The sequence below is a fragment of the Pongo pygmaeus genome, chromosome 3, assembly GCF_028885625.2.
Source record: "Pongo pygmaeus isolate AG05252 chromosome 3, NHGRI_mPonPyg2-v2.0_pri, whole genome shotgun sequence".
NCBI classification, from domain to species: Eukaryota; Metazoa; Chordata; class Mammalia; order Primates; family Hominidae; genus Pongo; species Pongo pygmaeus.
The window spans coordinates 159,587,067-159,609,726 of record NC_072376.2 but is presented as its reverse complement, the minus strand read 5'-3'; the positions used below and the strand labels follow the sequence as shown (position 1 = coordinate 159,609,726).

Here is a 22,660-nt window from a genome sequence, read left to right as displayed (position 1 = left end):
AGAGACAGAGAGAGGAGGAGTAGTAGTAAAAGTAAAATGTTATATTAAAACAAATAAATACATAAATTGGCCCCATTCCATCATTCCCTGTCCCTGTATAAATGGGGCAATCTTATTTTAGATAGAATGGATGGGGAAGACCTTTCAGGCGAGGTGATATTTCAGGAGAGTAAAGGAAGGAGTGAACCATATGATTATCTTGGGGGAAGCAGTCCAGGCTGAAGGGCAAGCAAATTTTAAAAGCCTTACATATGTGTAGGGGTTGATTTTCAGTATTACAAAAGATTGCAAACAACTTAAATGTTCAACAGGACACTTAGTGACTGGTTAAATTATGGTACATTCCTATGTGGAATCTTTTTTTTTTTTTTTTTTTTTTTTTCTGAGATGGGCTTTCACTCTGTTGCCCAGGCTGGAGTGCAGTGGCACCATCTAGGCTCACTGCAACCTTTGCCTCCAGGTTCAGGTGATTCTCCTGCCTCAGCCGCCTCAGCCTCCTGAGTAGCTGGGATTATAGGTGCCCACCACCTCGCCCAGCTAATTTTTGTATTTTTAGTAGAGACAGGGTTTTGCCATGTTAGCCAGGCTGATCTTGAACTCCTAACCTCAGGTGATCCACCCACCTCGGCCTCCCAAAATGCTGGGATTACAGGCATGAGCCATCGCACCTGGCCCTATGTGGATTCTTATTCCAGTTAGCAATGAATGAAGCAACTCCATATGTACTAAAAAAGAATTATCAAGATAATGAGAAGACAAGCTTGGCAGTTTCTTATAAAACTAAATGTACGCTTGCCATATGATCCAATAATTATGCTCCTTGGTATTTATTCAGCTGAGTTAAAAACATGTCTACATAAACACCTGCACACTAATTTTATAGCAGCTTTATTAATAATTGCCAAAACTTGGAAGCAACAAAATGTTCTTCAGTAGCTGAATTAATAAACAGTGGCACATCCAGACAATGGAATATTATTCAGCACTAAAAAGAAATGAGTTATCAACCTATGAAAAGATATGGAGGAATCTTAAATGCATATTACTAAGTGAAAGAAGCCAGTCTGAAAAAGGCAATACTATGGAAATAATTTTTAAAAATCAGTGGTTTCAGGGAGGGAAATATTAATTGGCAAAGCACAGAGGATTTTTAGAGCAGTGAAACTATTTTATGATTCTATAATGGTGAGTACATGTCATTATATATTTTTCAAAACCCAAAGAATGTATAATACCAAAAGTGAACCCTAATGTAAATTATGGACTTTGGGTGATTAAGATTTGTCCAGGTAGGTTCATCCATTATAAGAAATGCACCACTCTGGTGCCAGATGTCAAAGTGGAGGAGACTGTGCATGGTATATGAGAACTCTGTACTTTCTGCTCAATTTTGCTGTAAACCAAAACTGCTCAAAAATAAAGTATGTAAAAACAGAGAGAGAATGATATCCAATATATACTGCTTCTTAAAAAGTACAGAAATATGTGCATAGTATGGTGACATTCATATAAATATGAAACACAAATTTATATTATACATTTTATATAAATATATATCATTTTGTCTTTTTATAAATGCATGGGACATATCTGAAAGAGTAAGAAACAGTAACAGTGGTTGCCTCTAGAGGAGAGGAAGTAAGTAAGTGGGATCAAGGATTTCAACAGATTTTTCACTGTCTACCCTTTTTTAAAAATGTACCATGTGCATGAATCATCTATGCAAAAAATTTTTAATTTTTGAAGTAAGGAATGTGATCCACAGAGAATAATTACAGAATTCTTAGGGTCTATTATTTTCTTTATTCTTTCACAAAAGATTTAATAAAATTCTGTAATAACGTCAATGCAAAGGAACTGTTCTATTTAGTTACTCTTCCAAGTTCAAACCCTTATATGAGTAACACTTAGTTTATATTTTATAACTTAGAAAAGTGGCGTCATAAAGTCATCAGTAATATGCATAAAGCAGTAGATTCCCTTTAACATCGTTCCAAATATGCTGTCTATATACCATCTTCATGAAAAATATCACAAAACCCTGAGCCAGATAACAGGTGTCAAAAAGAAAAGAGTACTTTTATGACAATATTTGAAAAAGAAAACAGGCCAGTCTGAGTAAGAGATAACTGAGTAGGAGATGTGAAGGTAGATACTGAGTCAAATTTTTTTTTCTTTTTGAGACAGAGTCTCACTGTATTGCCCAGGCTGGAGTGCAGTAGTGCAATTTCGGCTCACTGCAACCTCCGCCTCCCGGGTTCAAGCAATTCTCCTGCCTCAGCCTTCTGAGTAGTGGAGATTACAGGCGTGCACCACCACACCCACCTACTTTTTGAATTTTTGGTAAAGACAGGATTTCACCATTTGTCCAGGCTGGTCTGAAACTCCTGGCCTCAAGTGATCCACCTGCCTCAGGCTCCCAAAGTGCTCAGCTGAAATTTTTTTATAGATAGTTTAGGCCTGGCATGATGGCTCACACCTGTAATCCCAAACATTTTGGGAGGCCAAGGCAGGAGGATCACTTGAGGACAGGAGTTTGAGACCAACCTGGGCAATACAGCGATACCGCTGTCTCTAAAATTAAAATAAAAAATTAGCTGAGTTTGGTGGTACACATCAATAGTCCTAATTATTTGGGAGACTGAGGTGAAAGGATCACTTGAGTCCAGGAGTTGCAGGCTGCAGTGGACTATAATTGCACCACTGCACTCCAACCTGGGCAACAGAGTGAGACCCTGACTCTAAAAAACATAGAATTGGTGTATAGGTGTAAGGGGCTCTATTCAAGTTGATATGTAACTTACTTAGCTTTCCCAATATGTGGAATGAAATGTTCTACAATATTGGAGCAAATCGACACTTTAAACTGTACAGGCTATTTGTTTTTTTTATTCTCAGTTTCTTAGATCAGAAGATGGCAAGAATGATGCAGGCAAACACCTTGATGAAAGATGGATAGACGGGCAGACAGATATAATGGACAGATAGACAGATATAAAATAGGCTTTTCAGTGAAAAGACAATATAAAGTTTTCTTCAACCTAATTTAATCACCTGGAATTAGCCATAAAAGTACCCTTTTTTCCAGTAACTGTTTTTTGAAACAAGGTATCACTCTCTCACCCAGGCTGGAGTGCAGTGGTGAGATCTCTGCTCACTGCAGCTTTGACCTCCCCAGGCTCAAGCAATCTTCCTACCTTAGCCTCCCAAGTAGCTGGGAATATAGGCATGGGTCACCACACTGGCTAATTTTTTAAAATTTTTTGTGGCGACAAAGTCTCACTATGTTGCCCAGGCTGGCCTGGAATTCCTGAGCCCAAGCAATCCTCCTGCCTCAGCCTCCCAAAGTGCTGGGATTACAGATGTGATCTACCAGTCTGGCCTTTCCAGTAATTTTTATCATCTGAATAAGTATTGTCACATCTTTTAGTAGCATCTCATTCACTGAAGTATAGTTTATATAATGCCTTTCCAGGAAAAATATGTTTGGTTTTAAGATACAGTATTTTTTTGTCCCTACCACAGTGCAATCGAAACAAAGAAGTTAAATTTGAAGGAGGCAGATTATTTGAGTAGAAAGGATACACAATCTTCCAATGGTAGTATTCCTTCTCTCTTCTCCCCCTATGCCCATATATACTCCAGTTATACTGACTGCAATGGTCTGTAAGTACCTGTAAACTGCATAAAAACCACAGAATCCATAAAAATTAAGATAAGTCGTATAGCTGAAATCTTCCTCCATTAAGAAAGGAAGGAAAAACAAGCATGTATTTCTTTGAACTTAAATAATTATTTTAAATTATTTTAAGAAGCTGATGGCCAGGCATGATGGCATGTAATCCCGGCACTTTGGGAGGCCGAGGCAGGCGGATCACCTGAGGTCAGGAGTTCAAGACCAGCCTGGCCAACGTGGTGAAACCCCGTCTCTACTAAAAATACAAAAATTAGCCAAGCGTAGTGATGGGCACCTGTAATCCCAGCTACTCAGGAGGCTATGGCAGGAGTATTGCTTGAACCCAGGAGGTGGAGGTTGCAGTGAGCCAATTCGTGCCACTGCACTCCAGACTGGGTGACAGAGTGAGACTCTGTCTCAAAAAATAAAAAAAAATAAAAAAGAAGTTGAACATAAAAATCTCATTTCTTCTCTAAAGCATTTTAGAAACTGACTAAAAGTTTAGACTTCTCCTACTTGTAAAAGGAGCAAATAATATATTCAAGAGGAAAATCAGTTCTTAAAAATTATTTCTTTTTTTTTAATTTCAACTTTTATTTTAGATTTGGGGCTACATGTGCAGGTTTGTTACTTGGATATATTCTGCGATGCTGAGGTATGCAATAAATAGATCCCATCACCCAAATTGCGAGCATAGCACCCAACAGCTAGATTTTCAATCCTTGCCTCCTTCTCTGCCTGCCCACTTAGTAGCCCCCAGTGTCTATTTTTGCCATCTTTATGTCTATGAGTACCCAGTGTTTAACTCCTACTTGTAAGTGAGAACATGCAGTATTTGGTTTTCTGTTCCTGCATTAATTCACTTAGGATAATGGCCTCCAGCTGCATCCATGTTGCTGCAAAGGACATGATTTCACTCTTTTTGTGACTGCATAGTATTCAATGGTGTATATGTGTACTTTTTCTTTATTCAGTCCACCATTGATGGGCAACTAGGTTGGCTCCAGGTCTTTGGTATTCTGAACAAAGCTGCAATAAACATGTGAGAGCATGTCTTTTGGTACAGCAATTTATATTCTTTTAGATATATACCCGGTAATGGGATTTCTCAGTTGACTGGTAGTTCTGTTTTCAGTTCTCTGAAGAATCTCCAAACTGCTTTCCACAGTGGCTGAACTAATTTACATTCCCACCAACAGTGCATGAGCATTCCCTTTTCTCCACAGCCTCACCAGCATCTGCTGTTTTTTCACTTCTGAATAATAGCCATTCTGACTGGTGGGAGATGGTATCTCATCCTGGTTTTGATTTGCATTTCTCTGATGATTAGTTTTATGTGGAGCACTTTCTCATACGTTTGTTGGCTCTTTGCATGTCTTCTTTTGAGAAGTGTCTGTTCATGTCATTTGCCCACTTTTTAATGGGGGTTTTGTCTTTTGCTCATTGAATTAAGTTCCTTATAGATTCTGGGTATTAAATATTTGTCAGATGCATAGTTTGTGAATATTTTCTCCCATTTGGAGATCGTTTGTTTTCTCTGTTGATAGTTTATTTTGCTGTACAGAAGCTCTTTAGTTTAATTAGGTCCCACTTGTCAAATTTTGTTTCTGCTGCAATTGTTTTAAGGACTTAGTCATAAATTATTTCCCAAGGCCCATGTCCAGAATGGTGTTTCCTGTTTTCTTCTAGGATTCTTATTGTTTGAGGTCTTACATTTAATTTTTTTTTTTTTTTTTTGACGGAGTTTTGCTCTTGTTGCCCAAGCTGGAGTGCAATGGCGTGATTTCAGCTCAGTGCAACCTCCGCCTCCCAGTTCAAGCGATTCTCCTGCCTCAGCCTCCTGAGTAGCTGGGATTATAGGAGTGTGCCACCACACCTGGCTAATTGTTTGTATTTTTAGTAGAAATGGGGTTTCACCATGTTAGCCAGGCTGGTCTCGAACTCCTGACCTCAGGTGATCTGCCTGCATTTAAATCTTTAATTCAGGCCAGGTGCCGTGGCTCATGCCTGTAATCCCAGCACTTTGGGAGGCTGAGGCGGGTGGATCTCTTGAGCTCAGGAGTTCAAGACCCGCCTGGGCAACATGGCAAAACCCTGTCTCTACTAAAAATACAAAAATTAGCGGGGTATGGTAGTGCACACCTGTAATCCCAGCGACTGAGATGGCTGAGGAAGGAGAATTGCTTGAACCCAGGAAGCAGAGACTGCAGTGAGCCGAGATTGTGCCACTGCACTCCAGTCTGGGAAACAGAGTGAGACCCTGTATCAAAAAAATAAAAATAAAATAAAATAAACCTTTAATCCATCTTGAGTTACTTTTTGTATATGGTAAAAGGTAGGGGTCCATTTTTTTTTTCTTCTGCATATGGCTAGCCAGCTATTCTAGCACCATTTATTGAATAAGGAGTCTTTTCTCCATTGCTTAATTTTGTTGACTTCGTCGAAAATCAGATGGCTGTAGGTGTGCAGCTTTATTTTCAGGTTCTCCTTTCTGTTCCATTGGTCTATGTGTCTGTTTTTGTACCAGTACCATGCTGTTTTGGTTACTGTGGCCTTATGGTATAGTTTGAAGTTGGGTAGTGTGGGACCTCTGGCTTTGTTCTTTTTGCTTAGGATTGCTTTGGCTATTTGGGCTCTTTTTTGGTTCCGTATGATTTTTAGAATTGTTTTTTAACATTTTGTGAAAAATGATGTTGGTAGCTTGATAGGAACAGCATTGAATGTGCAGGTTGATTTGGAAATTATGGCCATTTCAACAATATTTATTCTTCCAATCCATGAACATGGAATGTTTTTCCATTGGTTTGTGTCATCTATGATTTCTTTGAGCAGTATTTTGCAGTTCTCCTTGTAGAGATCATTCAGCCACTTGGTTAGATGTATTCCTAGGTGATTGTGTGTGTGTGTGTGTGTGTGTGTGTGTGTCTATTGTGAATGGGACTCTGTTCTTGATTTGACTCTCAGCTTGAACGTTATTGTTGTACAGAAATGCTGCTGATTTTTTTACATTGATTTTGTATCCTGAAACTTTACTGAAGTTGTTTATCAGTTCCAGGAGCCTTTTGGCAGAGTCTTTAGGGTTTTCTAGGTATAGAATCCTATCATCAATAAAGAGAGATTGTTTTATGACTTATTTTCCTATTTGGATACTTTATATTTCTTTCTCTTGCCTGATTGCTCTGGGTAGGACTTGCTTAACTAATTTTTATGTACTTATTGAAGAGCTGTCCATAGATCTTGCTGTTGAATTTTTGTAATCTGGCATTTCAAACCCACATCTTTGTCTTTACTATATGTCTTTTGTACTCTCATATAAACTTTTAAGAATAGATGTATTAACTCACTCTGTCTGTCTTTCAGTAGACATTTAATGGTCGCCTTCTATGTGCCAACCAACGTTTTATTATGTCATATTTTTAAAGTAAATCATAAGCTGCAGACTGTTCACTCAGAAAACACTATGTATATACTAGCTCTAAGACATCATGCAGGGTACTACAGATACAGGGACAAATATACTAGTTTTCAAAAGAGAAAAGTTTATAATCTGAAGATTATAAGGAAATGGTGATTATATACTTAAATTCTAACCACAAAAATTTCTCCAGAAATGACTTCAAGTTATCAGTCAAAATGTATACACATTTGTATCGTGTGCACATTGAGTGTTGAGAAAACATGCTCTAACACAGAGATGCTCTGCTTTTCTGTGTCTTTTCATATTTGACCCACAAATTATGCTACTAAAGAACCTGAGTCCTACCATGGAAACCTAGCAGACTATTTTTATTGGGACAAGCATTTAAACGCATTTAACTGTATTCTTTTAAAGTCAGTATTTGTTTTGAAACTCTGTGTCCCCTACTAAATTAATTGTTTTAAGAAGTTGTACATAAAAACCTCATTTCTTCTCTGAGGGTCACGCACTAATTTAGAGGGTTATGCCATGATTGCAGATTAAACTTCCTATGCCCCTCCTCAGCCATGTACCTCTGAATCTATCTAATTTGAACACAATTACAAACTGCACCCAAGCACCTATCCCACAAATGTGTGTTTTTCACTTGGGTTCTCAACGAATATCTGTTGAGTGTGTGACAAATGAATAGAGATTATCATTTGTGACTGACACAGTGTATATTCAACATAAACCATATTACTATCAGAAAAGCAGTTTTAAACTTGCATCATTCTGAGAGTGGAGTAGCATGAATCTCTGTCTTATTCATTATTATACAAGCAGAATCAAAAATATGCTTAGTCAAAAGAGTGTCTACTTGGTTAGCTATTGAGTTCTACAAAACACATGACATAAGTGGCATTTCAGGAGTCTTTGAATATGATTTTTCTCATTGTCCTCACTTTCTCTGAAAAGAATGACTGATAGCCTTTCCATGTGATATCTTGGCTTTTAGGAGTGTTGTTTTATCTATTTTTTATGACTTAACTTTACATTTTTTAAGTGTAATTTTTGCTTTATGTAACATTAAAAAATCTGTGATATGATGCCCCATGAATTAACAACAATGGCTGGACCAAAGACAAGAAATCTTTTAAAAACAAATGTTCACATTAAATACCTTGGATAGGTAGGCCTTCTGGGGGGTTTTCTTTAATGCAAGAAAAGTACACCATTTCTGTTTTCAGAAATAGTTTCTTTTAGGTTTATACTGAGCTTGTCTAAAGTTGTATTACATAAGTAAGGGCTTAGTTTGCACATTAGTATTTTACATCTTAGAGTCTTACTAAATCCTTTTTTGATCAATCTGATATTGAACAGATCTATATTGATTTCTTCTATACATGTTTATGGTATTTATTTTTATATATCTAGGATTAAAAGCCAAATTAACAAGTGTAATCAATTTTCTCAGTGATAAAGAAAATTCTTCTAGTACTCTTAGATACATTCATCTAGGGACAAAATCTTAAGTGAAGATGTTGTAATAAATGGATTGATTTATTCAATCACTGAGCATGAAAACATTAGCCCTGGGAAAGCATTTTCCTCTAAGCACTTTAGCTACCGAGTTTCACTTACGTGGCACCAAATGATTTGCATTTTTAGAGAAATTTCATGACTGCAGTGAGCTCCAATGAAAACATGAATAAATTGCTTTTTTTTTCTTTTTCTGACTTTATGAAGCTGAATCCATTAGGGGTTGAATCAAAGTATAATGAAATAAAGGCAACAACTTACATGATGGAAACCCTGGATTTGGTTTCTCACTAGGCCAATCTCAGTTGTCATGGCCTACATGTCAGATTAGTGGTTTTCAGGAAGATCCCTGGAGTATGTGGCATTAGGAATGGTCTCTAAAAGACAAGAAAGTAAATAGACAAACAACTATTAAGAACTAAATAGGTTTGCTGCAGTAGTTCTTGCCACAAAGTCAAATAAATCAGTCTTTCCAAGCCTAACGCTATACAATTGCCTAAGAGGCTTTCTTAAGACTCACCTTCCTTTTGAATTCATTGAAGTGAGAATGAGCACAGAAGCTATGAGGATGGATTTAAGATCCAAATTAACCTGGATTTGAATCTCCAATGAAACAGTTATCAGCTGTGTGAGATTGAGCAAGTTAATCTCTCCAGCCTTTTGTTTCCTTATCTGTACAAAATGAATAATAATACCTAAAGCATAGGGTGGTTGAGAGATTTAATGTCATTTTTCATAAATAGAAAAGACAATCCTAAAATTTATATGGAACCACACGACACACACACACACACACACACACAGACACACCCCAATAGCCAAGGCAATGATGAGCAAAAAGAACAAATCTGGAGGCATCACACTACCTGACTTCAAAATATACTACAAACTGATAATAATTAAAACAGCATGATACTGACAAAAAATAGAGTTATTGACCAATAGAACAGAATAGAGAGCCCATAAATGAACCCACACATGTATGTATGGTCAATTGATTTTCAACAAAGGTGCCAAGAATACACAATAGAAAAAGGACAGTCTCTCTAATAAATGGTGCTGAGAAAACTAGATATCCGTATGCAGAATGAAATTTGATCCTTAATGCACATCATATGCAAAATCAATTCAAAATGAATTGAAGACTTAAACATAAGACCTGACACTGTAATGCTACTAGAAGAAAACATAAGGGGAAAACTATGTGTCATTGGTCTAGGCAATAACTTTTTAGATTTGACCCCAAAAGTGTAGCAACAAAAGCAAAAACAGACAAATGGGATTACATCAAAATTAAAAGTTTCTGCACAAAAAGAAAATGACAGAGTGAAGAGAAAACCTATGGATTGGGAGGAAATGTTTGCAAGCCATACATCTGATAAGGGATTAATAACCAACATAAAAAACTCAAACAACTCTATAGAAAGAAAGCAAATGGTCTAATTTTAAAATGGGCTAGGGACCTAAGTAGACATCTCTCAAAAAAAAAAGACATAAGTGGCGAACAGACATATGGAAACATTGCTGAACATCATTAATCACTAGTAAACTAAAATCACAATGAGATATCAAAACACACCTATTAGAACGGCTGTTATCAAAAAGATGAAAGATGAACGTTGGCAAGGAGGTGGAGAAAAGGGAACCCTTGTACACTATTGGTGGGACTATAAATTAGTACAACCATTACAGAAATCTGTATGGAGTTTTCTCAAAAACTAAAAATAAAATTACCATATGATACAGCAATCCTACTTCTGGGTATTTACCCAAATATATGAAATCAGCATGTCAAATGTCTGCACTCCCATGTTCGTTGCAGCACTGTTTCTAATAGCCAAGTCATGGAAGTGTCCATAAACCAATGAATGGATAAAGAAAATGTGAGATATATATATATATATATATATATATATATGTATATATGTAATGAAGTATTATTCAGCCTTAAAAAATGATAAATCCTGTCATTTGCAATATCATAGATGGAACTGGAGAATAGTATACTAAATGAAATAAGCCAGGCATAGAAAGACACATATAAAATGTTCTCACTTATATTGGAATCTAAAATAATCTAACTCAAAGAAGCAGAGAGCAGAAGAATGGTTATCAGAGGATAGGAGTGGTGAGGGAAATGGGAAGATAATGGTAAAAAAGTACAAAGCCTCAATTAGACAGGAGGAATAAGGTTTTTTCTTTAAGCTATATTGCACATCATGGTAAATATAGTCAGTAATAATGTATTGTACATTTCAGAATCTCTAAGACAGTAATTCTCAAATGCTCTCACCATAAAAAAATGATAAGCATTTGAAGTTTTGGACACACAAACTAGCTTGATTTAACCATTTCACATTGTATTCATAGATCATAATATCACTTTGTACCCCATAAATATATATAATTATAATTTGTCAATGTACAATTAAAAATTAAAACTAAATAATAAAGTGCTGGCTGGGTGCAATGGCTCACACTTGTAATCCCAGCACTTTGGGAGGCTGAGGCGGGCGGATCACCTGAGGTCAGGAGTTCGAGACCAGCCTGGCCAACATGGTGAAACCCCATGTCTACTAAAAATACAAAAATTAGCCGGGCATGATAGCGGGCACCTGTAATCCCAGCTACTCAGGAGGCTGAGACAGAAGAATCGCTTGAACTGGGAGGCGGAGATTGCAGTGAGCCGAGATTGTGCCACTGTACTTCAGCCTAGGTGACAGAGTGAGACTCCATCTCAAAATAATAATAATAATAATAATAACCATACAGGGGCTGACCACATTCCCTATTACAAAATATGTTCTCAATCCATGGGAAAAATTTTATTTTTACTTACTATCTAAATGTTGCAACTGAACAACAGACAAGCAGCTACAACTCCTTTTTCCAACAGGCTATTAATATTTTACTTTTACTCTACATAGTTAAATATAAATCCATAAAGCAACGATTCTCAAACTTTAATGGGTGAATTAATCACCTTGGGATCCTGTTAAAGGCAGATTCTGTGTTACTAGGTCTGAAGTACGGCCTACATTTCTGCATTTCTAACAAGCTCCAGGTAATGTTAATGCTCCTGGTTTGGAGACCACACTTGGAGTAGCAGACATTCGGGTCACCTGGAAACTGGTGACTTATTTCAAAATGTATTTCTCACTGTCATTGTTTTAAATAGACCAGTTCATTCTTATGAAAATTTAAGAGGAAGAGTATCTTAGCTGGGATATACAAGGTTTTGATTTTTAATTTTGGTGAGGGAATTGTTTGGGTTTTTCAGAGATGTTATTTCTAGGAACTACTTTGCTGCTGACCAGAGATATATTTACTCATCTTATAATACTATATTTGGACTGGATACTGTATATCTACAGCATCTCTTTTTTGGAAATCTCAACATACATTAGCAAACTCAATTTTTACAAAAACATTCATTTTCACATCTCTGAATTAGTCATTCAAAATATCATCCCCTGGATGATGGATGTGTTTATAGCATAGATTTAGAATGGTTTCATAGACATATACTTAGCTCCAAACCCATCAAGTTTTATAAATTAAATATGTACAGCTTTTATTATGTCAATCATACCTCAATAAAGCATTACAAAAAATTATCCCATATAATTCTCTGTTCTAAAGTACAGAGGATATGAAAAGAACATGAATACGGAGCTTGTAAATTTTCCAAACTGTTACTCTGAAGTAACCAGAAAAAGAAAATTCAAACCTACCTATCAGCATTTAGTTTCATATTATATGTATTACACTGCACATAATTTGGTCAAGAAAATTAAACTTTCAGAGTGATAATGAAATGGTTATTTCTTTGAATTCATTAGCTTATCTTCAAGCCTCAGATCAGGGGAATATATGAGAAGGATAAGTTTTCAAATTAATGTTTAAATTAGAGACAGGCTTTCTTATTTTCAGATTCGAGGGATGCTGATTTTTCAAATCTTATTTTTTTCTATCCAGAATATTTAAATGAAAAGTGTAAACTAAAATGTAAAAACAAAAATAATGATCAGTGTATATCTTTAACTTTTCACAACCTACCTTCAAGTGACATTAGATCATTTAACACATAGTGTAAGAATTTTTTCCCTTTTATTTTTAGTTGACACATTATAATTGTAGATATTTATGGAATACAGGGTGATATTTTGATACGTGTTTACAATGTGTAATGATCAAATCAGGGTAATTAGCATAGCCATCACCTCAAGCATTTATCATTTCTTTGTGTTGTGAACATTCAAAATTCTGTCTTCTAGCTTTTGGAAAATAGTCAATAAATTATAGTTAATCATATTCACCCTGCAATGCTGCAGAGCACCAGACTTCATTCCTCCTATTTAGCTGTAATTTTGTATCCATTAACCAACATCTCCCACCTTCTCCCATCCCCCGACCCTTCCCAGCCTCTAATACCCACTATCCTATTCTCTACTTCCAAGAGCTAGAATTATTTTAGCTTCTACATGAGAGTGAGAACATGCAGTATGTACCTTTCTGTGCTTGCCTTATTTCACTGAACATAATGTTCGCCAGGCTCATTCCAGTGGCGGCAAATGACAGGATTGCATTCTGTTTTGTAGCTGAATATTATTCTATTGGGTATATACACTACATTTTCTTCATCCTTTTGTCTGTTAATGGACATTTAGGTTGACTCCATATCTTAGCTATTGTAGATAGTGCTGCAATACACATGGAGGTGCAGGTATCCCTTTAATGTATTTATTTTATTTCCTTTGTATAAATACCCAGCAGTGGGATTGCTGGATTGCATGATAGTTCTAGTTTTATAGTTTTTTGAGAAATGTCCATAATAGCTGTACTGATTTGCATTCCCACCAACAGTAACACATAGTATAAGAATCTTATAGGCCAGGCATGGTAGCTCATGCTTGTCATCCCAACACTTTGGGACACCAAGACAGAAGGATTGCTTGAGGCCAAGAGTTCAAGACCAGAGTAGGCAATGAAACGAGATCCCATCTCTACAAGAATTTTTTTTTCTTTAATTAGCCAGACATGGTGGCATACGCCTGTAGTCCCAGCTACTTGGCAGGCTGAGGAGGATGGAGGATTGCTTGAGCCTGTAAGGTCAAGGCTGCAGTAAGCAAGATCCTGTCTCAAAAAAAGAAGTTTACAATTACATCCTTCCATTTCTCCCCTTCTCACTTTTGTACAATGTTGTCATGCGTTGTACTTACCTCTGATGCTCTTCATTTCTTTACATAGATCCAGATTGCCATGTGGTATCGTTTTTCTTCTGCCTTGAGGACTTGTAGTGCAAATATGCTGCTAATGAATTGCTTCAGCTTTTGTCTGTCTGAAAAGCCTTTATTTTTGCCTTCATTTTTAAAAGATATTTTCAGTGGGTATGGCATTGTACATTTTATAGGGTTTTTTTTTCTTTTTTTTTTTTTTCCGTACTTTAAGTTTCTTAAGCTTGGGGTCTGTTGAGCTTCTTGGATCTATGGGTTTATAGTCTTCATCAATTTTAGAAAATTTTCAGCCCAATTTCTTAAACTATATTTCAATTCTTTCTCCATCTCCTTTTTAGAATGCCAGTAAATGTCTACTAGGCTGCTTGAAGCTGTCTTATGGTTTACTGATAATATGTTCATCTTTTTGACTCTCTTTCTTTCTTCATTTTGCAATTTCTACTACTCTGTCTTCAAGTTTATTAATGTTCTATTTTATTTTCCATGTCTGTACTTAACATTTTAAATATCTAAAATACAGTTAGAGTAACTTTGTTTTTGTTCCTAATTCTAATAATTATGTCAGTTCTGGGTCAGTTTTGATTGATTTTTCTCCACATTGTGCCTTTTTGCATGTTTTGTATTCAAACATATTTCTTGTCTTTCAGAAATTGCTGGCTTTTGTTGTCTGATGTCCAGTGTCTTCAAAATCATTGTTTCATATATTTTGTTCAGGATTTTTTGGGCAGGGAAGAGTGTTCTAGGAAAAAAGTTAATCTGATTCCTGTTACACTGTCTTGAATAGAAAAAAATTGCGGGATTTATAATGCAGCAACAATCAGAGAAATAAAAAGAACTGTATGAAGACATTAACACACTATTTATCTTAAGAAAGTATTTAGTGTCTGGACAGATTAATAGACCTGAATCAGATATTCTCATTAAAAGTTTAGATGCCCAGAAAAAGAAATTCAGTATCATTCTGTCAATGTGGTATCTTCAGTGCTTCATTCAGGCCTAGTTGCATTCCATTTATTCAGAATAATGGTGTGTAAGGTTAAAAAAAACCCTATAATTTTGAATTGGAATATACTTCTGATCTTTGCATAAATTTTAATTGCTTGAATATTAATAAAAGCCCTCGGCAAGGGAATTGATATATACCAGATCCTGTAATATGAAAGAACATATGTCAGTTTTTGACACTTAAGAGAGTCTATCCAAACTTGAAAGTGCCTCCTGCCTTAAAAGTTTCCATCTTGATTATTATACTCATCAGATATAGAATTACCACATCATGATTTCTACTTCAAAACACAGATAAGAAAGATTAACTTTTTGTTTTGTTAACAACAAAATGTAGAAAAATATTAACCCCCAAATCACATTTTTTGATAGAGTGAGATTAACTCTATAATCTTAGGGTTTGATTCATAAATTTTTTACAAAACTGTAAGATGAGAAAGCCATGAATGCATGAATGACAAACCAATATTAAAGAACAAGGAGGAGGGAGGAGGAGGAGGAGGAGGAGGAAAATGAATAAAGAAACACCCAATTATATGCCAACATTAAATATGTTGACGCCCAAACCACACTTCACATGACTAAATGTTTGCTAAAGGAAAACATTTGCATTTTATGGTTATTATATGCTACTTGTTTCCCCTCCCACACCTCTTACACACACACACACACACACACACACACACGATCAATTCTCCCACCTTCTCTGCTCTGTGTCCCAGGAGACTGACTTCAGACTGCATCACACAGGCTGACTTGCTTTCTGGCTTCGTCATATGGATTTAGCCAAAGGGAGTCACCAGCAGATGAGAGGTTAGGAAGGTGGAGAGTTAGAATACTATTCCTCTGTCCCTCACTTCAGCTCCTTTCTGACAACTGTGACACCCTGCAACTCCTACTTCTGGATTTAGAAAAGGCAGTCCCTTTTCTAAATCTCTGCTCTCATCCAAAGTCCAGTGGCACCATCCTCTCTCTTTACCCTGAATTTAGACCCAGGGATGATAATGGCATGGCACCCTCTTTTGCAAGTCCCTAGGTGCCTCAATATCCCTTATTAGTTCCTTAGCCCTGCCCTCATCTCTTAATAGTCCCTTCATTAAAGTCTCTTCAAAATCCCAGTTGCATGTGCCATCTGTTTCCTCCTGACTGATACCCACTCGTCTGTTGTGAGTATCAAGTGAGTAGCTAAAGGCAAGCAAGTACAAGAAATATTAGGAAACCTCCACCTGCTGAAAAGTTCAATTGATTAAGAGAACAGTGCTAATGAGGCCAAAATTAGTGTCTGGCTGTGTTCCAGGATCACAGCCTGCATCCCTGACCAGCCGTTTTACAAACCATCAGTTACAAGGTAGACCATGCCAAAGAGCACATATGAGTCTATGCCAATCCATCATCACTCCTGGGAACACAGCTCAAGGACTTAGCTGTTCAACTGAGATAGCGTCAAAATCATCTTTGTCCCCAAAGGACAGCTTTTGTAATGTGATTCTAACGAAAAAATTTATATGTTATTTTAAATAATAAAGTCATAACTGTCAATATCTTTTTCAAAGATGAGCTCTCATTTCATTCCTTATTTGTGGCTAATTCATAATAAAATAATTTAAAAGTCAAGCTTATCTAAATAAGCCTTTTATTGGTAATGGGATTCTGGGTTTATAAAAACCAGATTCATAGCCCTGAATCAGATATTCTCATTGTAATTAAATGAGTGAACCTATACAACCATCATATTAAGAATAAACAGTTAAATATTTTATTTATTTATTTATTTATTTATTGGAAGGGATTTTCTCATTATCAAGTGTGATTGACAAGTTTTCAGTTCATATACACATTTCCCCAAAACAGAACTTTGTTCCCTTCAGTACAGTGGCCTTGTAAAATCATATTGTAAGTAGGCCATTATAGATGTGCCATTGTAGTAACATTGATATACTGGCTTACTTCCAGGGTAATTTTATATGATTTACATGGTGGGGAAGGGAGACTTCTGTTCCTTTTTCAGAAATCAGTTTCTGAGACTCTTTACTATCAGTGAGAGAGAAGTACTGTTTCTACTAAAATTGAATCTATGACTATCAATAAAATCTCCTGAAATACAAAAACAAAACATCTCATTGTTAATAATAGCATAATGTTAACATCACCCATAAGATAGGAGCATAGTTTATACACAGTATTTATTCTTAATCAGTTTCATAAAACATAATCTGAGTTTTATTTTTTAACAAAAGCTTTTGAGTCATTATGATAAGGTCAACAGAAAGCACAGTCTTTTAACATTAGGTGATCAACTTTTTGACAATGGCAGGACCAGTGTAGCTAATGGAATAATAGCCTGCAGGGTCCAGCTAAATATGACATACGAATGTAATCAACCTCTGTGATGACTATTCAAAAGTAATCCCTTTAGCTTTGAACTGCAACATATATTTCAACAAGGCAAAAAACATATGAAGAAATTCTCTGCAGACCACACTGATACAATACAGCCTTCATATCATGCTCTCTGTGTTTGCTGCTTATAGTGAGTTTTAAATTTAAGGTAATGACTACTGTATATTCATGTGAGCATACAACAATACTTTTGATTTGTTGTAGAAAGGTTGAATCCATTACCACGGGTCTAGTCTATAAACTCTGACACAACCTTTATGAATGAGTTATTTACCCTTTTTTAGAGTAAGGCCACTACAAATGTTTAGCATGCCAAAATTATAAAAATTCATTTACCTTTCCAGTCCCCAAACTACCAGGTAATGTCTTCTCCATTTCAATTCATCCTTCTCTACAGATAACATTTTAAAAATCTTGTTTACATATAATACTGTATAATATAAATATTATATTCCATTGTTTTCAAAAAAGGGATGCGATGTTGGATTTATAGCAATTTAGCATTTACTGGCTTATTCTATTGCTTTTGTAACGTATAGGCTTAGTGGTGGTATAAATGAAATCTTTTTGTTGCCCACTTGAATCTACCATTTCAGAGTCTTTACTATTAGCAACAAAGAAGTGCCAATTTCTACTGAAATGTAGATCATATAAGCAAATATCACACTTCAACGTGCTGTTGCTTCTGGTCTCCCTTACTAAAGTGGTACTGGTCCCAGTCTTCCAGCTCCCTTGAAGTCCTACAGATCAAACATCTCAAATCACACCTTAAGTCAGACCCATTGTGCAAAACCTAGGTTATAATCCAAATGAGTGTTTTTGCAGTGATGGAACCAAGAGTCAACAGTCCTGTGGTGAGTGAGTACCCAATATCTAACACTCAGACCCAGAAGAAGTATCCAGTCATGCGCTGCATAAGGACATTTCTGTCAACAATATATGCCATACACAATGGTGATACTAAAAGATTATAATGGAGCTGAAAGATTCCTATGCACTAGTGACATTTTAGCCATCATAACACTGTGGTGCAATGCATTACCTTTACTATGTTTAGCTATAGTAAATACTCATTATAGTGTTACACATGCCTACAATATTCACGATAGTAATGTGCCGAACAGGTTCGTAACCCAGAAGCAATACACTATAGCATATAATAGCCTAGCTATGTGGTAGGCTGTGCCATCTAGATTTGTGTAAGTACACTCTATGATGTTTGTACAACAACATCACCTAATGACTCATTTCTTAGAAGGTATTCTTGTCGTTAAGTGACACACAACTGTATATTACTTTGCTCATTTCTTTGCTGAGAACTTAGTCACATGGCTTTAACTAAATAGTTCTCTACTGATAGGGAAGATCTAATAGAGAGGAAGAGCACTGATGAGTGGGAGGCAGAAGGAAGGACTGAAACCGTGTCTTGTCTAGACAAGAGGGCATGAGATCTAGTGAAGAAGTAGAGGGATAGGCCTTAGGCAGTTCATTGATACTAACAGAAGGGAAGACAGAGTATACAGAACAGAAGCAGTAGGTGAGTAACTCTTGCCACAAGGCTTGTGGAAGATTTTTCCTATTGTCATTTATTTCCTCTATGAAGCCAGAAAATAAATCATCAGCTGAGAAAAGTGGAGGGTGGGAGGTTTGAGAAAAAGAGAAGATTTAGTCATCTAGGGGAGTGGAAGAATGAGTGGACTAGGAATGTCTCATAGAATGGCCTGGAAGCGTAAGGGTCTACTTAATGTTTGTGGCCATGAATTTAAGATGAGGCATCTCAGGCCAGTTGTATTTTCTCCAGCCATATTGAACTATACAGTGCAGGAGAGGAATAGGCACATAACTGGATTTAACTAGGGCTATACTTTTGCCAAGTAAGCAAACAAATTGAAAAGAAGAGAAATTTAGACTTTATATAAGGAAGTAGATAACCATGGAATTTAAATTATATAAGGAAGGAAGAAGAGACAGAAAAATGAGGAAAAACAATGAAAAGGTGGTAGGATTGGAGGTTCCAATGAAGTAGAAGAATTGCTGGTGTCAGGATACCAGAGGGAGTGATCTGGAAATACAAAAGGAGGCAGCCAAACAGTTAAATGCAGGAAAATGAGCTAGAGGGGGCTCATAGTTATTGATAATGACAAGGTCTAAGTATGACCAGGGGAATTAATGGCTGTGGTAATGTAAAGGACAAGATGTAAAAGAACAGGAGGTCAAGGAATTGAGACTTAGGGTGGAATAATCTTCTACCTTTACATTGAAATTACTAAATTAAGACAGTAGTAGTACAGTGACAATGAGGCAATGATAACATCAACTGAGAATGATTCTGCTTGTAGACAGATCACAATAGTGACAAATGGTTGACTGTATAATATAATGACACGAGTGTTAGAAAGGCAAAGAGGAAGGGCAAGGGTCCTGAAAGAACAAGGAGGAGAGGACACCAACCCATCTTCAGGTCCAGTAGTGAGAAGACCGAGAAAAACAATAACAAAAACGGTTTTCTGGGCTGATAGTATCTTGAGAGAAGAGACAAATTTCTGTTAGAGCAAGAAAGTAAAAGGAATTTCAGAAAATAGGGTAAGGATATAGGACATTTTGCTGAAATAATGAATCAAATATTCCAAAAGGCAAAGTGGAACTCTTTCAGGAATTTCAGTGGGTAGGGATGGGGACAGAACAGGAAAGGTAATAAAAAATAGAACGAAGGGACCTGAAAACTGGGGCCTGTCGTAAACAGGAATAAACGGTATCTTATTAGATTAAGCCCAGTGACTTGAAATCAAAAGTAAAGGGGCAGATATGAAAGTTAAAGTTAAGTAACAAATTAACATGGCTCTCTCTCTATATATAGATATACATATAATATATGATAAATGAAGTCATATATACACATATATCTACATATATAAACTTCCCATATTTGATTTCATTATCATAATGTCATAATAATGAAGTCAATGTGGGAAGTTTTTATATATATATGTTTATATATGTATTTATATATATACACACACACATACATGTAGATAGATAGATATATATAAACTTCCCATATTTGACTTCATTATTTGGGTACTTTATTTTGCTCCCTAAATTAATTTTCCTCTTGAGTATGATTTTTAAAATTCATCTTAAACAAAAGGTGGCCTTTTCAGTAGCCATTTTATTATATCACAAGAATACTGTGGATTGGGAATTCAGGCAGGGCTCGGCTGGACGTTAATTGAAGTCACTAAGTGGTATTCAGCTGACAGATGGGCTGGTTTGATGGGTCAAAGACAGCTTCACTCACAGGCTGGAGACTTGGCCAAGATGGCTGGAAGGCTGGACTCAGCTGGTACTGTCTGCTAGAACATCTATACATGGCCATTCCAGCATGGCAGTCTCAGGGTATGAGGACTTATGTGATGACTTGCTTCCTCCAAAAAAAGTATCCTAAGATAACCAGGTAGAGGCTGCATAGCCTTTATGGACCTAGCCCCAGAACTCATTTTTGTTACTTCCTCCATATTCAGCTGATCACAAAAGAGTCTTAAGGGTAGCTCAATTTCAAGAAGAAAACTAGATTCTACTTCTTCATGGGGGATTGACAAGATCATGCTGTACAGGAACATGTGGAGTGGGAGATATTGTTGTGGCCATCTTTATACAATACAATCTGCCCTGGTGATACATACACCCTTATCTTATAGGTGATAAGGACAGATATCCCTGAAAAGGGATTCCCAGGTTCAAGATCAAAATAACATAAACTGTGTTCATGATAATTTATTAACTTTGTGCATCTTTTTTTTTTTTAGAAGAGTTTAGAGGATCCACAGTGGAAGCTGTATCTCAAAACTCAGAACGTTTGGAAGAACTCAGTAGGTATGATAAATCAAGTAAAAAGTTTCTATTAAGTACCCACTTTGTGCAATATACTAAGTATAATCTCATTCTCCAAACACAAAAAGAGGAGTTTCATCCAGCACTTGATAACCTTAATACTGCTTTAAAAAAAATCACAGATTTATTTTCAAATGTCACATAAGGTTAAGTATTTTTAATTTTGAAGCCACATCTGAAAATTACAGAAAACAAATTATTTTTCAAAACAAATGTTCTTTGCTTTCTAGCTCAGTATAAAAGTTAAATTTATAATTTATTTAATTTCAGGTTTCCAGGTGATCAAAAAAATGAAGCTTAAAGCACCTTTCACTTAACATCAAAGCAAGAAGAAATCCATAATGTCACCTTAGACTTCAATACTTGTAATAGGAGCATGTTACAGATAATACACAGTTATAATAAAACTGACTATGACTCTTTTCATTGGATTTTGCATTGCAGTGTGTTACTATAAATTTAATCCAAAACATCTAAATCCATGAAAATAAAATATATTCCAATTCTTAGAAATATCAGCAATCATCCATGAAATAAACGATTTCCTCTTATCCACAATTCCACAAGAAATAGTGATACCATGAAACCAAAATAAGAAAATATTTTCTAATGAAAAAATAATTACAAGCTTAAGAAAATCTTTCATGCTGAATTCATGTAGGAAAATATTTACTAAAACTCTAGGGAAACTTCTCAACATAGATAAAAGGAGTATAAGCAATTAAGACTACCATACTGATAAGTCTTGTTTGAAACAGTTTGCTTTACCTGTGTAACAGTATATTTTATGATACTTTTAGCTGATAGCACATAATAAAACTTATCCATGTCAACTTAAAAAGTTTAACTAAGTCCTTCAATCTTACAAGCCTTACCTAATGTGTCTTGCAAATGAAAGAACACAGCTGAGATGGTTACATGTATAATTTCAGGAGATCTGAAGATCTGGGGGAATTTATGAATTAAGTACATTACCAACAATAAAGACTTTTATTCCCATTTAATCTTGGTCAGTATACAGTTTAAATCTGGTTTCTCAAAAGAAGAGTCCAAGTAGCCAAAGCAATCCTAAGCAAAAATAACAAAGCCAGAGGCATAATATTACCCAACTTCAAACTACATTATAAGGCCATAGCAGCCAAAACGGCATGGTACTGGTAAAAACAGACACATAGACTAATGGAACAAAATAGAGAACCCAGCCACACACCTACAGCCAACTGATCTTTGACAAAGTTGACAATAATAAGCAGTGGGAAAAGGACATCCTACTCAGTGGGCTGAGACAACTGGCTGGTCATATGCAAAAGAATGAAACTGGACCCCCTACCTTTTACCATATACAAAATGTAACTCAAGTTGGATTAAAGATTTAAATGTAAAACCTCAAACTATAAGAATCCTAGAAGAAAACTTAGGAAACACCACTCTGGACATTGGCCTTGGGAAAGAATTTATGACCAAGTCCTCAAAAGCAATTGCAACAAAACCAAAAATGGATAAGTGAGATTT

General features: G+C 36.0%; 1 protein-coding gene across 7 annotated transcripts in view; it reads left to right on the top strand.

The window, feature by feature from the left end:
* TTC29 (tetratricopeptide repeat domain 29) overlaps positions 1-21,579 on the top strand; it is a 290,487-nt gene extending 268,908 nt beyond the window's left edge. For all 7 annotated transcript variants that reach the window (XM_054486394.2, XM_054486390.2, XM_054486393.2 and 4 more), the window contains 2 exons: positions 21,064-21,130; positions 21,419-21,579. In XM_054486394.2, the coding sequence (XP_054342369.1) occupies positions 21,064-21,130; positions 21,419-21,449 (98 nt within the window). In that variant the 3' untranslated portion in view covers positions 21,450-21,579. The remainder of the gene's footprint in view (positions 1-21,063; positions 21,131-21,418) is intronic.
* Positions 21,580-22,660: the final 1,081 nt, after the last annotated feature.